The sequence below is a fragment of the Rhinoderma darwinii genome, chromosome 3 (assembly GCF_050947455.1).
Source record: "Rhinoderma darwinii isolate aRhiDar2 chromosome 3, aRhiDar2.hap1, whole genome shotgun sequence".
NCBI lineage: Eukaryota > Metazoa > Chordata > Amphibia > Anura > Rhinodermatidae > Rhinoderma > Rhinoderma darwinii.
Window position 1 is genome coordinate 398013744 of NC_134689.1, and position 18569 is coordinate 398032312.

The 18569-nt window shown below is 43.7% G+C and overlaps 1 protein-coding gene across 2 annotated transcripts; it reads left to right on the forward strand.

Annotated features, from left to right (window-relative positions):
• Positions 1-6181: 6181 nt before the first annotated feature.
• On the forward strand, positions 6182-18569 carry ELOF1 (elongation factor 1). 2 transcript variants are annotated; one of them, XM_075859049.1, is made up of 4 exons: positions 6182-6314; positions 11640-11764; positions 16425-16495; positions 18343-18569. In XM_075859049.1, exons 2-4 carry the CDS (start codon positions 11649-11651, stop codon positions 18405-18407), a joined length of 252 nt encoding a protein of 83 aa, XP_075715164.1. In that variant the 5' UTR covers positions 6182-6314; positions 11640-11648; the 3' UTR covers positions 18408-18569. The 2 variants fall into 2 exon arrangements, with proteins under 2 accessions (XP_075715164.1, XP_075715165.1); XM_075859050.1 differs by lacking the exon at positions 6182-6314 and adding an exon at positions 10810-10857.

Sequence of the window (18569 nt, forward strand, 5' to 3'; positions counted from 1 at the left end):
AAGCCCACTATGCCCCACTCGGAGGCGGGGCCTAAAAGGCTTCAGGTACCAACGGCAAAATGCCACCGGCTCAGCTTCCAGCTCAGAAGCTGAGCCGGTGTCATCAGCAGTGGGTGTCCGCTGTATGTTACAGCGGACACCCTGCTGGAACATCAGGAACCGGAGCTAGCTCCGATCCCTGCCATTAACCCCTTAGATACAGCGATCGGAAGCCATCGCTGCATCTTAGTGTTTTATAGCAAATCTGCAGCCCTGCCATGCGATGGCAGGGCTGCTGACTGCTACTATGGCAACAATGGCCTAACAATGGCCTCCTGGTCTGCCCTTATGGAAGCCGATTTGGCGGAGCCTAATCAGCTTGCTACTAGTGAACAACTGACATTTCTAATACATTGCACTACATAGTTAGAATAATGTATTAGAACAGCAATCAAACAGTTGGACCTTCAAGTCCTCTAGTGGAACTAAAAAAAAGTGTAAGAAAAAGTGTAAAAAAAATAAAAATAAAGTTGTAAAAAATAAAATAAATGTTTCAAGTAATAAAATAAAACACAATTGCCCTTTTTTCCTTATCAAGTAATTTATTATTGAATAAACCATACATATTTACTATCGCTGCATCTGTAATGGCCTGAACTGTTTTTGGTCACTTTGTCTTCCAAAAATGTCAATAAAAAGTGATCAAAAGGTGGCATGTATCCAAACATGGTACCTATAAAAACTATAACTCGTCTCGCAACAAACAAGCCCTCATACAGCTCTGTCGACGAAAAAAATGTAAAAGTTATGGCTCTTACAACTTGGCGATAGGGATGCACGGTGCATCGAAACTTCGATACTGTTTCGATACTTTGCATCCCTAAACGGTTCAATACCGCTATTTCCTGTATTTCGATACTTCGCTGCGCAGCCGCACAGCTCAGTATAGTAATACATGTATGTATGGGAGCGCGGCTGCGGCTGTGTAATTCTGCCACAGCCCCGCTCCTGAGTCATGATAAGTGCGCGCCGTCAGGATGATGTGATTCGGCCGGCGCTGCACTAATGATCTGCGGCACTGGAGACAGAACATGGCGGGCGCGCTACAAAACACCCCCATGTTCTGTCCTCAGTGCCTGAACTGCCGCTCATTAGTGCAGCGCCGGTCGCACCTCCTCATGCTGACCGCGCGCGCACTTCCTGTCAGGAGCGGGGCAATGGCTGTATTACACAGCCACAGCCCCGCTCTATAACGGCGGAGATCAGAGAAACCTCTCATCTCCGCCGCTATTCCCCTGAATGTTGCGATCACAGCTGACTGCAGCATTCAGGAGAAAATGAGCAGGGGGGATGCCCCTGGATCGCGTCACAGGGAATTCCTGTGACGTGATCGAGGGCCATACCATATATGGGCAGACAGCCCAGGGTCTATTGACGGACCCCAGGGCTGTCCTACCATATTTCATGTTGTTAGGACATACCCAAGTATGTCCTAACAACTGCCTGTGTGCTATCTGTCTACAGGCTAATGTACTGGGATATATCTGATATATGTCTGTGTGCTATCTGTCCACAGGCTGATGTACTGGGATATATCTGATATATGTCAGTACATTAAAGTGTAAAAATAAAATAAAAACAAAGTATTGTTAAAATTAAAAAAAAATACAAATTCACCTTTTTTACAATAAACATTAAAATAAGTCTCAATACATAAAATATTCACACATTCAGTAATGGCGCGGCCGTAATAACCTGCACAACAATTTTTTTGCATCATTTATGATGTGTACGCTGTAAAAAAATGAAATAAACACGGCTTTCATTCACTTATTAATGTGAGGCGCGAGGTGCGATGAATTTACCCTCCATGTTCCTCACATTAATAGTAATTAACCCCATCATGTACTTCGCACATTAACCCATTATGACTGAGAAACATGATGGGGTTAATTACTATTAATGTGAGGCGCGTTCAAAATTCATCACACGTCGCGCCTCACATCAGAAAACGGAAGAATTTTTTTTTTATTACTGTTGGCAAAAGTATCGAAATTGGTATCGAAATCGCAATACTAAACGAAGTATCGGTATCGAAGTCCAAATTCTGGTATCGTGACATCCCTACTTGGCGACAGTAAAAATACATTCTTTTTACAAAAGTAATTTTATTGTGCAAAAACTTGTAAAAATGATATAAATTTGGAATCGCCGGAATCGTACTGACCCGCAGAATATAGTCAACATGTAATTTATAATGCGTAGTGAGTGCTATATAAAAAAAACTTAAAAACTATGCCAGAATTGCTGTTTTCTGGTCACGTTGTCTCCCAAAAAAATAGGATCAAAAAGTTGCATGTACCCCAAAATGATACCAATAATAACTACAGCTCGTCCCGCAAAAAAAAACAGCCCTCATACCACTACGTCTATTGAAAAATAAAATAAGTTAAGGCTCCAATAAGTCAGGAAAGAAAAATCTGCAGTTGTGCCGGCCCGAGGGGAACGTTTCTTCTGTTTCAAGAGGCGATTTATCAAGTCCCTAAAATTAGGGAACCAGGAAGGGGAAGGCCCAAGCATGAAAAGAAAATATTTAATCCAATAACCTAAATGAAAGCCTAGGTTAATAATACTACACGGTGCCGTCCTGTAAGACCAGAAATATGTGAAAAATTCAAACAAAAAAAACAACAAAAGAATAGTAACATACATGGATGTAAAACAGAAGGTATCAGTATATCTCTCCTAAAATATGTATAATAGACATCTATAATCGGAATTAAATATCAACAATAGAAAAATATGTCCATTTCCCTTCATGAAATGTCAATGCATCCGGCAATAAATTCTCCCCCTTATTCCACTAATTATAAAGGGGTACGGCCAAGTGAAAAATTCAAATCAATATTGGTCCGTAGTAGAACGATCCTGCTTTTCAATGATCACAAAAAATATATATAGCAATGCCCTTCATGATATATCTAAAGAAGGATACATTTGGTAAAATATCTATTTCCTAAGTAATAGATTGGAGAGGTGGAGGTAACCAAGCTGCGCAATTCCCCTTAGGTTGCAATTGATAGTTCACCGTTCGGATGAATGCATAGTAAACTGATCTGGTAGTTGCCGATGTCAAATAGCAGTTCTCTATTCACGGTCAACAGCGCTAGGTGGTTTTTTGCAAAAGCAGAGCGTCCTTGATCCAGGGTAGCGGTCCGGTCCAGGTAAGAGACCAGGTTTCGGCCGAGGGTTTATAGCACATGTGGCATCCAAGACGCTGGTAATTGCCAAAGTCATACAGCAGTTCTCAGTTCACGGTTAACCACGTGAGCAGTCTCAGAACGTCCTAGATCCAGGGTAGCAACTTAGACCCGGTAACACACCCGATTTCAACGGGAACATGTAGCAGACGTGGCGTACAATACGCTGAGAACCAAGCCACGGCATGGTGATGTCATATCCAGCCATGCAAGTATCATAGCGCCCTGAAACCAGCAAAATCTGCACTCCAAAAGCCAAATGGCGCTCCTTCCCTTCTGAGCCTTGCCGTGTGCCCAAACAGCAGTTTATGACCACATATGGGGTATTGCCGTACTCTGGAGAAGTTGCTTTACAAATGTTCTGGTGCTTTTTCTCCTTTATTTCTTGAGAAAATGAAAAATTTTGCACTAAAGCTACGTCTTATTGGAAAAAAATTAAATTGTTATTTTCACTGCCCAATCCAAATAAAATCTATGAAACACCTGTGGGGTGTTGAGTCACATTTGGGGGGTTTCCACTGTTCTGGTTCCTTAGGGGATTTGCAAATGCGACATGGTGTCAAGAAACCAATACAGAAAATCTGTGCTCCAAAAGCCAAATAGCGCTCCTTCTCTTCTGAGCCCTGCCGTGTGCCCAAACAGCAATTTATGACCACATATAGGGTATTTCCGTACTCCAGAGAAGTTCCTCTACAAATGTTGAGGGGCTTTTTCTTCTTTATACCTTGTGGACATTGTATTTTTTTAGCTAAAACGACATCTTATTGTAAAAAAAAAATCATTTTTACGTCTAAATTCTAATAAAATCTATGAAACACCTGTGGGGTCAAAATGCTCACTACACCCCTAGATGAATTCCTTGTGGTGTGTAGTTTTCAAAATTGTGTATTTTTTGGGGTGTTTCCACTATTTTGGCGCCACAAGACCTCTTCAAACTGGACATGGTGCCTAAAATATAATCTAATAAAAAAAGAGGCCCCAAAATCCACTAGGTGCTCCTTTGCTTCTGAGGCCGGTGCTTCAGTCCATTAGCACACCAGGGCCACATGTCGGATATTTCTAAAAACTGCAGAACCTGGGCAATAAATATTGAGTTGCGTTTCTCTGGTAAAACCTTGTTACAGGAAAAAATTTATTAAAAATGAATTTCCCCTCTACATTGCTTTAAAGAGGCTCTGTCACCAGTGTCACCAGATTTTGCAACCCCTATCTGCTATTGCAGCAGATCGGCGCTGCAATGTAGATTACAGTAACGTTTTTATTTTTTAAAAACGAGCATTTTTGGCCAAGTTATGACCATTTTTGTATTTATGCAAATAAGGCTTGCAAAAGTCCAAGTGGGCGTGTTTAAAGTAAAAGTCCAAGTGGGCGTGTATTATGTGCGTACATCGGGGCGTTTTTACTACTTTTACTAGCTGGGCGTTCTGATGAGAAGTATCATCCACTTCTCTTCACAACGCCCAGCTTCTGGCAGTGCAGACACAGCCGTGTTCTCCAGAGATCACGCTGTGACGTCACTCACAGGTCCTGCATCGTGTCAGACGAGCGAGGACACATCGGCACCAGAGCCTACATTTGATTCTGCAGCAGCATCGGCGTTTGCAGGTAAATCGATGTAGCTACTTATCTGCAAACGCTGATGCTGCTGCAGAATCATCTGTAGCCTCTGGTGCCGATGTGTCCCCGCTCGTCTGACACGATGCAGGACCTGTGAGTGACGTCACAGCGTGATCTCTCGAGAACACGCTGTGTGTCTGCACTGCCAGAAGCTGGGCGTTCTGAAGAGAAGTGGATGATACTTCTCATCAGAGCGCCCAGCTAGTAAAAGTATTAAAAACGCCCCGATGTACGCACATAATACACGCCCAGTTGGACTTTTGCAAGCCTCATTTGCATAAATACAAAAATGGTCATAACTTGGCCAAAAATGCTCGTTTTTAAAAAATAAAAACGTTACTGTAATCTACATTGCAGCGCTGATCTGCTGCAATAGCAGATAGAGGTTGTAAAATCTGGTGACAGAGCCTCTTTAATTCCTGTGAAACGCCTAAAGGGTTAAGAAACTTTCTAAATGCTGTTTTTAATACTTTGAGGGGTGAAGTTTTTAAAATGGGGTGACTTATGGGGGTTTGTATTGTATAGGCCCCTCAAAGACACTTCACAGCTGAACTGGCCCCTGTAAAAATAGCCTTTTGAAAGTTTCTTGAAAATGTGAGAAATTGCTGCTAAAGTTCTAAGCCTTGTGAGGTCATAGAAAAATAAAAGGACGTTCAAAAAAACGATGCAAACATAACGTAGACATATGGGAAATATAAACTAGTGACTATTTTGTGTGGTATAACTGCCTGTCTTACAAGCAGATACATTTAAATGGATAAAAATGCTAATTTTTCAAATATTTTGCTAAATTTTGGTGTTTTTCACAATTAAATATTGAATGTATCGACCAAATTTTGGCAGTAACATAAAGTTCAATGTGTCACGAGAAAACAATCTCAGAATCGCTTGGATAGGTAAAAGCATTTCGAAGTTATTACCACATAAAGTGACACATGTCAGATTTGAAAAATAAGGCTGTCAGGGAGGTCAAAAGTGGCTGCAGTGGGAAGGGGTTAATCTCCTGGCGCGGCTGGAGGCCATGTCTGTTGACTCTTTCATGGCTCCAGTGAAGGACCTGTGTAAGAAAGTCCCGTCAAGTCTGAGTGATTCACATTTTCACTACAGCTCTGGCTTGGCCACATGCTCTAGGCCTCCTTAGTAACCAGCAACGCTTAGGAACCACGCACACCCATGACGTAAGACCCACGCAATCAGTGGCAACGTGTATTCACCAATCCACCAATCACATCCCGAATTCCAACACGATGATTGACGCGTCATTCTGTCCAATAGGACGTTACCGTTAAGTCGTCCAATCGGAAGGCAGAGGAGGAGGGACAACTTGTGTTATGCAACAACCGATTGGTTGTTGACCGGAAATAGGAAGTGTAGTCAGAGAGGGGGGGATTTCCGTCCACACATTGCCGATCAGAGACGTGAGGGTGGAGACACGAAGTATCCGGCGGGAAAGGAGAGGTGAATATTGCTAGTTATTATAATGTGTATTATTGCGCGCCGCACTGGGTATTATACAGTCCTGTGTCCCCAGCTCCTCCACGTTTTATACTAACATATGGCGTGCGTATAAACATAGTTGTCTCCGATCAGGACTCCTATAACTTCTCTGTATAGAAGAGAGTGACTGTAAATAAGTAATTGAGTCGTCTCCTATAAAAAAAAAAAAAAGTTACATTTCTTTTGAATCTGCGTTATATCTGTGCCTGGAGAAGCTGGGTTATCGTCAATATGGCTTTCACCCAGGAGTCTGGGAAAGCTGGGTGGACCAATATGGCTGCCACCCAGGAGTCTGGGAAAGCTGGGTGGACCAATATGGTTGCCACCCAGGAGTCTGGGAAAGCTGGGTGGACCAATATGGTTGCCACCCAGGAGTCTAGGAAAGCTGGGTGGACCAATATGGCTGCCACCCAGGAGTCTGGATGCCCAGCTCTGTGGGAGCTGAGGGTGTCAATGTTAAACAAACTAATACTATGAAATGGTTAAGTCACTTCAAGGGACAGCATATTGATAGTATATGTCCTAACTTTCTGACTGGTGGGACCCCCACGAGCCTGAGATTAAAGGGGTCGAGGGGCTGCTTTAGCGCTGTGTCCCATTTAAGGTCTTCACCTGGAAGTCGGTGCTCTTTTTGGCCACTGTTTGGTTGGGATATGTCGGTTTATACTTTTTAATATTTTTTTTCAGACTGGAATAACGTAGTATACCACACTCGTCCATCCTGCGGGATCTAGCTAAAATAATGTGGACTGCGGTATACGTCTTTTTAACATGGGTGATGGATGACATTGTATAGCATTCGTCAAAGTTTCCCCAGGGCCGAAGTCTGTGGGAGGAGCATTAAATAGAACTCAGCCCGATCGGAGCATTGGTAGTGCTCTGGCCGGGGACTCGGACTGGAGACGCCACTGACCATATATGGACAGTGACGTCGATTGCTTTCCCAAGAGAGGTGTCCCTGGCCATAGCGCTTGTGATGCTCTGGCCGGGCACTCCGTAGTTGAAAGCCCCCTCACATCACTGTCCATACGTGGACAGAGACGGGGTTCCCTGGGCACATTGCTTCAAGTAGCGCCTTGCCTGGGAAGTTCAGGTGACGTATCCCACTGTATGCCTATACAGCGGGATACGTCACTACCTCCATCGAAGCTGTACGTCGGGACTCCTTCCCACGTATTCCCCTGACAGAAGGGTTAAATGCAGTATAAATCAGGCCTTATCCTGTACTGATCCTGAGTTATATCCTGTATTATACTCCAGAGCTGCACTCACTATTCTGCTGGTGGAGTCACTGTGTACATACATTACATTACTTATCCTGTACTGATCCTGAGTTACATCCTGTATTATACTCCAGAGCTGCACTCACTATTCTGCTGGTGGAGTCACTGTGTACATACAATACATTACTTATCCTGTACTGATCCTGAGTTATATCCTGTATTATACTCCACAGCTGCACTCACTATTCTGCTGGTGGAGTCACTGTGTACATACATTATATTACTTCTCCTGTACTGATCCTGAGTTACATCCTGTATTATACTCCAGAGCTGCACTCACTATTCTGCTGGTGGAGTCACTGTGTACATACATTACATTACTTCTCCTGTACTGATTCTGAGTTACATCCTGTATTATACTCCAGAGCTGCACTCACTATTCTGCTGGTGGAGTCACTGTGTACATACATTACATTACTTCTCCTGTACTGATCCTGCGTTACATCCTGTATTATACTCCAGAGCTGCACTCACTATTCTGCTGGTGGAGTCACTGTGTACATACATTACATTACTTATCCTGTACTGATCCTGCGTTACATCCTGTATTATACTCCAGAGCTGCACTCACTATTCTGCTGGTGGAGTCACTGTGTACATACATTACATTACTTATCCTGTACTGATCCGGAGTTACAGCCTGTATTATACTCCAGAGCTGCATTCACTATTCTGCTGGTGGAGTCACTGTGTACATACATTACTTATCCTGTACTGATCCGGAGTTATAGCCTGTATTATACTCCAGAGCTGCACTCACTATTCTGCTGGTGGAGTCACTGTATACATACATTACATTACTTATCCTGTACTGATCCTGAGTTACATCCTGTATTATACTCCAGAGCTGCACTCACTATTCTGCTGGTGGAGTCACTGTGTACATACATTACATTACTTATCCTGTACTGATCCTGAGTTACATCCTGTATTATACTCCAGAGCTGCACTCACTATTCTGCTGGTGGAGTCACTGTGTACATACATTACATTACTTCTCCTGTACTGATTCTGAGTTACATCCTGTATTATACTCCAGAGCTGCACTCACTATTCTGCTGGTGAAGTCACTGTGTACATACATTACATTACTTATCCTGTACTGATCCTGAGTTACATCCTGTATTATACTCCAGAGCTGCACTCACTATTCTGCTGGTGGAGTCACTGTGTACATACATTACATTACTTCTCCTGTACTGATTCTGAGTTACATCCTGTATTATACTCCAGAGCTGCACTCACTATTCTGCTGGTGGAGTCACTGTGTACATACATTACATTACTTCTCCTGTACTGATCCTGCGTTACATCCTGTATTATACTCCAGAGCTGCACTCACTATTCTGCTGGTGGAGTCACTGTGTACATACATTACATTACTTATCCTGTACTGATCCTGCGTTACATCCTGTATTATACTCCAGAGCTGCACTCACTATTCTGCTGGTGGAGTCACTGTGTACATACATTACATTACTTATCCTGTACTGATCCGGAGTTACAGCCTGTATTATACTCCAGAGCTGCATTCACTATTCTGCTGGTGGAGTCACTGTGTACATACATTACTTATCCTGTACTGATCCGGAGTTATAGCCTGTATTATACTCCAGAGCTGCACTCACTATTCTGCTGGTGGAGTCACTGTATACATACATTACATTACTTATCCTGTACTGATCCTGAGTTACATCCTGTATTATACTCCAGAGCTGCACTCACTATTCTGCTGGTGGAGTCACTGTGTACATACATTACATTACTTATCCTGTACTGATCCTGAGTTACATCCTGTATTATACTCCAGAGCTGCACTCACTATTCTGCTGGTGGAGTCACTGTGTACATACATTACATTACTTATCGTGTACTGATCCTGAGTTATATCCTGTATTATACTCCACAGCTGCACTCACTAATCTGCTGGTGGAGTCACTGTGTACATACATTACATTACTTATCCTGTACTGATCCTGAGTTACATCCTGTATTCTACTCCACAGCTGCACTCACTATTCTGCTGGTGGAGTCACTGTGTACATACATTACATTACTTCTCCTGTACTGATCCTGCGTTACATCCTGTATTATACTCCAGAGCTGCACTCACTATTCTGCTGGTGGAGTCACTGTGTACATACATTACATTACTTATCCTGTACTGATCCTGAGTTACATCCTGTATTATACTCCAGAGCTGCACTCACTATTCTGCTGGTGGAGTCACTGTGTACATACATTACATTACTTCTCCTGTACTGATCCTGAGTTACATCCTGTATTATACTCCAGAGCTGCACTCACTATTCTGCTGGTGGAGTCACTGTGTACATACATTACATTACTTATCCTGTACTGATCCTGAGTTACATCCTGTATTCTACTCCACAGCTGCACTCACTATTCTGCTGGTGGAGTCACTGTGTACATACATTACATTACTTCTCCTGTACTGATCCTGCGTTACATCCTGTATTATACTCCAGAGCTGCACTCACTATTCTGCTGGTGGAGTCACTGTGTACATACATTACATTACTTATCCTGTACTGATCCTGAGTTACATCCTGTATTATACTCCAGAGCTGCACTCACTATTCTGCTGGTGGAGTCACTGTGTACATACATTACATTACTTCTCCTGTACTGATCCTGAGTTACATCCTGTATTATACTCCAGAGCTGCACTCACTATTCTGCTGGTGGAGTCACTGTGTACATACATTACATTACTTATCCTGTACTGATCCTGAGTTACATCCTGTATTATACTCCACAGCTGCACTCACTATTCTGCTGGTGAAGTCACTGTGTACATACATTACATTACTTCTCCTGTACTGATCCTGAGTTACATCCTGTATTATACTCCAGAGCTGCACTCATTATTCTGCTGGTTAAAGATAGCTGCCAACAAACTTGTTGACAGCCCCCGCCTTACCGCTTAGCCAAGCTCCTATCATTTAGGGGGGCAGGGCTATCATACTAGGCCTCCTTATAGCACCCAGTCAGAGTCCAAGTTTTGGACTGAATAAAATGACAGCTGTGCACTAATTGGTTGTTCTGCTGTGTAATAACTCGGTGCCTTTGCGTCAGGCTCGTGTATAAAGGAGTTGCAGATAAGGCCGTTCTATGATCTCATCTTAGTGACTCACAGGTGGAGCATCATGCGTGTTCTGGTAGAATCGGTGGTGTGCATTTTCCATATACAGTCAGAGGTGTGTAAATGACCCGTCCTCACAGATGGCGCACACGTGACCGACGTGCCCCCGCACATAAGATCTGTTCCAAATTACAGCACAATGTTCTAGTCAATGGGGGGGGGCGCTACAATCTCAGTGGATTTTAGGGAATTCTGTGGGTTTTCAAATCCTCCAAGAGATGTTGGGAGGCCCCGTAAACATCAGGCTCCATTCGTAGGACCCCATTCACCCAGCGTATGCCAAGTGTGCCCTTTTTGTTTACATTAACGTAGTGTGCGCCGGCATTTTTTTTTGCTGTGGGTTATACAGTGGGTAAGTTCAGATGTCGCAGAAGAAATCCGCTGTGGATTTTGAGGCAAAACCGCTCATTCTAAGTCCAGATCTACGTGTGTAACCTGCGGGTTTTGCGGCAGAATTACCCTATGCATTGAAAGGGGGAAAATCCGTAGTGATCCAGGGCGTGCTTATATTGAATTATTATGCCACGTGTGGATGAGGTTTTTAAAATCCCATCTCGTGTATGGTTCTGTAAACGTGGCCTTCCTATTGGTCTCTCTAAATAACTCCACATCAGGCAGCAAATCCCAAAACTGAGTGATCAGACCTCCTGCGATCGCGTGACCTCACGTTGTATGACGTCACCACCGTTCCGCTGTGATTGGGCCGGGTATAAAGTCTATTATGGGATAGAGCATTATATAGAAGTAAAGCACCATTACTCTCAGCAGGGGAGGACTGTGGATGTCGAGAGTGGTTTTCGTTGGTACATTTAGTTTACCTTTCCTCTTTCTTTGTAGTTGTAGAAGATGGGACGCAGAAAGTCAAAGAGAAAGCCTCCCCCCAAGAAGAAGATGACCGGAAATCTAGACACCCAGTTCACCTGTCCGTTTTGTAACCACGAGAAATCCTGTGACGTCAAAATGTAAGTGTGCGACGTCGTCCTGATGCGGGGACATAAGAAGCGGTCAGTGTCTCCGAAAAGAAGATTTTTTTACGATAGGGGTTGAAATTAACTTTCTGGTTCTGTGAAGTCACGTGATCCCTCCCAGCCAATTAATTGCTCTGAAATGGATCGCGTGGCGCTACTCCTTGGAGACGCGAGTCACCCAGTGCACCATGTGATTGTTTTCAGAGCTGCTGACTGGCTGAGAGCGATCATGTAATTCCACTGAACTGCTGTGTATAAATGAGCCTGTTATGGGGAACCCTTTTTTTTTTTTTTTTTTTTTTTTTTTTACTGGGTTTCCAGGCAAAAACGTATTTTTTTTTTTTATTTTTTTCTTCCATACACCCTTTTAGGGAGTTTTTTGAGTTAATACAGGATCCTCATTTCTTGGTCAGAGTGGAGAGCGATACCAAAGAATGTCTCTCGGGAGGACCTGTCCTGTATTACACAGACAACACATTGATGTGAATAGGCACTGTGTAATACTTAATTTCTCCTGTGGTGGCGCTGCAGGGAAATGTAACAGTTATTGACAGGTTTTCATGCAGATTGCAGGTGATCACTGGGGGTTTCAGCACTGAGACACTTTGTGACCTGTTTAACAAGTAGGAAATGTCCAATGCGGAGAACCCCGTTTAACCCCTTCCCGCCGGATCACGTATATATACGTCATTAAAATCGGTGGCTTACCGCCTTTTCACGTAAATATACGTCATGGAGATGAAGCTGGCTCAGGAGCTGAGCCAGCGACATCACCACCGGGTGACAGCTGTATGTTACAGCTGGCACCCTAAGGTATCGGCCAGGACCGGAGCTAGCCTCCGATCCGACCGATTAACCCCTCACATGCTGCGTTCAATAGAGATCGCAGCATGTGAGGAGTTTATAGCCACCGGCACCCCAGCAACGTGATCGCTGGGTTGCCGGTGGCTGCAAAGGCGATCGGAGGGCTAATGCTTACCTCCCGATCAGCCTGTAACGGAATCCTCCTATGCCCCGTCGTCGGCGGGGCCCAGGAGGCTTCCGGTAACATCGGCAAGATGGCGCCGGCTCAGCTTCCGGCTCAGAAGCTGAGCCGGCGTCATCAGCAGTGGGTGTCCGCTGTATGTTACAGCGGACACCCCGATCTATCGCCAGGAACCGGAGCTAGCTCCGATTCCTGGCATTAACCCCTTCGATGCAGCGATCCATTGTGATCGCTGCATCCTAGAGGTTTGTAGAAAATCGGCAGCCTTGCCATGCGATGGCAAGGCTGGCGACTGCTACCATGGCAACAGGAGCCCTAACAATGGACTCCTGTCTGCCATTACGTAAGCTGATTAGGCCCCGCCCAGAGGCGGAGCCTAATCGGCTTGCTGTCAGTGAACAACTGACAGTTCCAATACATTGCACTACATAGGTAGTGCAATGTATTAGAACATCAAACAAATAGTTGGACATTCAAGTCCCCTAGTGGGACTAAAGAAAAGTGTAAAAAAAGTAAAAATAAAAGTTGGAAAACATACAATAAAAGTTTCAAATAATAACACAAAACACAATCGCCCTTTTTCCCTTATAAGTCATTTATTATTGAAAAAAATAATAAAGCCATACATATTTGGTATCGCAGCGACCGTAACGACCTGAACTATAAAAATATTATGTTATTTATTCTGCACAGTGAACGCCGTAAAAAAACAACTCAAAAACACTGCCATAATTACTGTTTTTTTGGTCACTGTCTTCCAAAAATTGAAATAAAAAGTGATCAAAAAGTTGCATGTATCCAAAAATGGTACCGATAAAATCTATACCTCGTCTCGCAAAAAAAACAAGCCCTCACACAGCTCCATCGACGAAAAAATGTAAAAGTTATGGCTCTCACAACTTGGCGACAGAAAAAATACATTCTCTTTCCAAAAGTAATTTTATTGTGCAAAAAGTTATAAAAAAGTTCTATAAATTTGGTATCGCCGGAATCGTACTGACCCGCAGAATAAAGGTAACATGTAGTTTATAACGTACGGTGAACGGTGTATATAAAAAAAAAAGTGGCACAAGCTGGGCATGACATTTGACACTGAATTGGCATATCTAGGGAAACTATTTAATTTGTACCTTCCGCAGCGCAATCATTTATGGAAAAGACACGTGGGGTGAAAATGCTCACTACACCTCTTAATAAATGCCTTGAGGGGTGCAGTTTCCAAAATGGGGTCACTTCTCAGGGGTTTCTTTTATTATTTCACATCAAAGCCTCTGCAATTGTGAACCAATACTTTATAAGTCGCCAAATTAGGCCTCAATTTTACATGGTACTCTTTCACTCCTGAGCCCTGTCGAATGTCCAGGCAAAAGATTAGGGCCACATGTAGGGTGATTCTAAAACAGGGAAACACCGCATAATAATTGAGAGCTGTCTTGTTATGGTGGCACAAGCCGGGCACCACATATTGGCGTATCTAAGGAAAAATTCCCATTTTCATTCTCCCACATCGTGTGCACACGAATTTCTGCAAAACACCTGTGGGGTTAACATGCTCACTACACCCCTAGGTGAATACCTTGAGGGTGTTGTTTCCAAAATGGCGTCACTTCTGGGGGGGATCCACTGTTTTGGTCCCACATGGACTTTGCAAATGCAACATAGCGACCAGAAACCAAATGCAGCAAAATCTGTACTCCAAAAGCAAATGGCGCTCCTTCCCTTCTGAGCCCTGCCGTGTGCCCAAACAGCATTTTACGACCACGTGTGGGGTATTGCCGTACTCCAGAGAAGTTGCTTTACAAGCGTTGGGGTTCTTTTTTTCCTTTATTTGTTGAGAAAATTAAAAATTTGGAGCTAAAGCTACGTCTTATTGAAGAAAAAGGATTTTTTTTATTTTCACTGCCCAATTCTAATAAAATCTATGAAACACCTGTGGGGGCAAAATGCTCACTACACCCCTAGATGGATTCCTCAAGGGGTGTAGTTTTCTCAATGGAGTCACTTTTTTGGCGTTTTCACTGTTTTGGTACCTCAGGGGCTTTGTAAATGCGACATGGCCTCCGCAAACCATTCCTGCTAAATTTGAGCTCCAAAAGCCAAATGGCGCTCTTTCCCTTCTAAGCTCCGCCGTGTGTCCAAACATCCGTTTATAACCACATGTGGGGTATTGTTTTACTCGGGAGAAATTGCTTTACAAATGTTGTGGTGCTTTTTCTCCTTTAGTCCTCGTGGAAATTAGAAAAAATTAGCTAAACCTACATAATCTTTGAAAGAATGACGATTTTTATTTTCACGGCCTACTTCCAATAATTTCTGCAAAAAACCTGCGGGGTCAAAATGCTCACTATACCCCTAGATAATTTCCTCAAGGGGTGTAGTTTCCAAAATGGGGTCACTTTTGGTGGATTTCCACTGTTTTGGCACCGAAAGAGCCCTTGAAACCTGACATGGAGCCTAAAATATTTTCTAATAAAAAGGAGGCCCAAAATCCACTGGGTGCTCCTTTGCTTCTGAGGCCGGTGCTTCAGTCCATTACCACACTAGGGCCACATGTGGGATATTTCTAAAAACTGCAGAATCTGGGCAATAAATATTGAGTTGCATTTCTCTGGTAAAAACTTCTGTGTTACAAAAAAAATAGAATAAAAATGAATTTCTGCAAAAAAAAAATGAAATTTGAAAATTTCACCTCTACGTTGCTTTAATTCCTGTGAAACGTTTAAAGGGTTAAGAAACTTTCTAAATGCTGTTTTGAATACTTTGAGGGGTGAAGATTTTAAAATGGGGTGACTTTTTGGCGGTTTCTAATATATAAGGCCCTAAAAGCCGCTTCACAACTGAACTGGCCCCTGTAAAAATAGCCTTTTGAAATTTTCTTGAAAATGTGAGAAATTGCTGCTAAAGTTCTAAGCCTTGTAACGTCCTAGAAAAGTAAAAGGATGTTCAAAAAACGATGCCAATCTAAAGTAGACATATGGGGGATGTTAATTAGCAACAATTTTGTGTGGTATAACTGCCTGTCTTACAAGCAGATACATTTACATTTAGAAAAATGCAAATTTTTGCAATTTTTCACCAAATTTTGGTGTTTTTCACTGGTAAATATTGAATTTATCGACCACATTTTTCCACTATCATAAAGTCCAATGTGTCACGAGAAAACAATCTCAGAATCACTTTGATAGGTAAAAGCGTTCCGGAGTTATTACCACATAAAGTGAAATATGTCAGATTTGAAAAAATGGGTCTGGTCCTGAAGGCCAAAATGAGCTTGGTCCTGAAGGGGTTAAAGGAGTTTTCCCACAAAACAAATGTATCCCCTTTTTTAAAGAGCACAAAAAATAAATTCTCCCGGATATGTGTTGTTTCGGCTCTGTTCACATCTGCGCCGAGGCATTCTGTTTTTCTATTTAGTCATGGGAGCAGAACAACGAAAATCCAGAGCTGCCGGATCGGTCGAGTAATGGAAACCAAGGGTGCCCTACAGAACCCATTGCGTATAATGGTTTCCGTCACGGTGTTCGTGGCTTTGCCGGGCAGAATATTGCTGCACTATTTTGTCCAGCAACGGAGGCGTCTTACACAGCACTCTGACGCTGATGTGAACAGAGTCTTATGGCAATAGCTTCAGTGTGTAAGGATTGTGACCTTATCTGCTTCTTCCTACAGGGACCGAGCTCGTAACACGGGGGTCATCTCCTGCACGGTGTGCCTCGAAGAGTTCCAGACCCCTATAACATGTATCCTTTCCTTCACACCATCCCATGGTATCCCCCCCCCCCCCGGACAACAGGATGGGAGGAGGTCCCGCACCCCCTTCTGCCATATAGCCGCCCGCTCTGCTCTCACAGAGGTGAAAGTGTTAAAAATCTACTGAGAGCCTGAGGATAATCCGAAGTATCGAGACTACGCGGGTGAAGGAGCTTTTCTGAGGCTTATCGGGCGGCTTTCGTGTTTGTAATGTAAACCCTGTCCCGGCCGCCCGTCTTAGGGGACGGGTGTTTATAGAGAAGATCCCCTATAATGTATGTAACGCTTAATCGTTGTAGAGAGAAGGTTCTGCCGCGTTCTCGCACAATGGCGAGATTTATTATTACAGAGGATAAGACTAGACCAGGCAGAAACTGCGCCAAATTGATGAGTGGTGCACGTTCTATTATAAATGTGGCGCAGCTTAGTAGACATGTTGGATGCTTTTCTCGTCCGTACGCCACCTCTTTATTGATTTGCTATACAAATGGCGCATTTTATGACCCCTCTTAGCTACGCCACTTTTCTAAACTTTCTAGTTCAGTGCAAAAAGGGGGAGTTTTATAAAGCAAAATGCAGCAGAATTCTGTCATGTTGCGGCATAGAGCTGGCGCCCGTGCCTGGCGGCATATTTATTATACGTTTTAGATACTTTTTGCGCCTAGTTTTGGTCTGCCTAAATTTAAGACTGTAATCCGTGTTTACAGCGCGTAATAAATCTGGCGCACGGCGGGTATACCAGTGTTTTGGTGCAATTTGAGCATAAATTGTGGCCCATTTTGCTTCGTAAATCTCCCCCAGGGTTAAAGGGGTTGTCCCCTACCGGACAACTGATGGCCTATCTACCGGATAGGTCATCCATATACGATCGGTGGGGGTCCGACACTTAGACCCCGCACCGATCAGCTGCTACAGCTGCCTCTGGGCATACTGTGACATGACATCCGGTGCCCGGAGGCAATCTGACCAGCTGATCGGTCCGGGGGTCGGACCCTGCCAATCGTATACTGATCGCCTATGCGGTGGATAGGTCATCGGTTGTCCACTAGTGGACAACCCCTTTAAGCTCTCACCCGTCTTCAAGATCTCTGCTTACTATCAGTTAATGGAAAATGTATTCGCTTTCGGTGACTGAAAACCTAATATTTCTCACCGCTTAGCACGAGTCACAACCTTTGGCACTCCAGCTGTTCTGAAACTACAACTCCCAGCATGCCCTGACAGCCAAAGGCTTTATTATGTAGGTTCACAACAGCCGGAGTGCCTACGGTTTCCGACCCTTGTTTTAGGATTTGATGCAATAGTATCTGATACTTTGTTACAATGTATCACTGCAGGTAAAATATATCAGCCTGGAGTCCTTACTATTAAGGCCACAGAGGACTGGATGTAGCTGTAACAAACCCTCAGCTGTGAGAAGCATTTTGTGTTTACAAGGTTTTCAGCCCCTGGATGCAAATAAAGACATTTCCATTCACTGACAGTAAGCAGAGATATTGAAAATGCTAAGGAATTGAAACACAAAATATGTTAGAAAGTTGCAGATCTTTCCATTATACAATGATTACTTTATATGCAAAAATAAAATCGAAAAACAGTTCTTTAAAGAGCGTTTCGACGCGTCCTGTGCGTGCAGGTCTCCTTTAAAAAGTGGCGCTTATTGTCTGAGGTCAGTAGGTCACCGCAAGAAACGGTGCAGGTCACCTGGCACATCTCATGGCAGAAGTATCACATGGCATCTGTCTACGGATATTAAAGCAATGTGGGAGGGCGCGGATCGTTACGGAACGTAGACTTTGTACTCCCAATGCGTCATTTCCTTAACACTTCTCCCCAGATCTGTCCGAGCCCGTGGACGTTTACAGTGACTGGATCGACGCTTGTGAAGCCGCTAACCAGTAGCGTTGTGCCAGGAGGGCGATCTTCGCAATCTGTACCAGATGCCCTCCGTATACTGGCCTGTATTTCTCACCTGACTTCACGAGGGACAAGTTCAGAGCGCCCTCTGGTGGCACCAAGATGGCGGCGTTCAAGACTTCACTATGAATAAAACGCAGAACATTG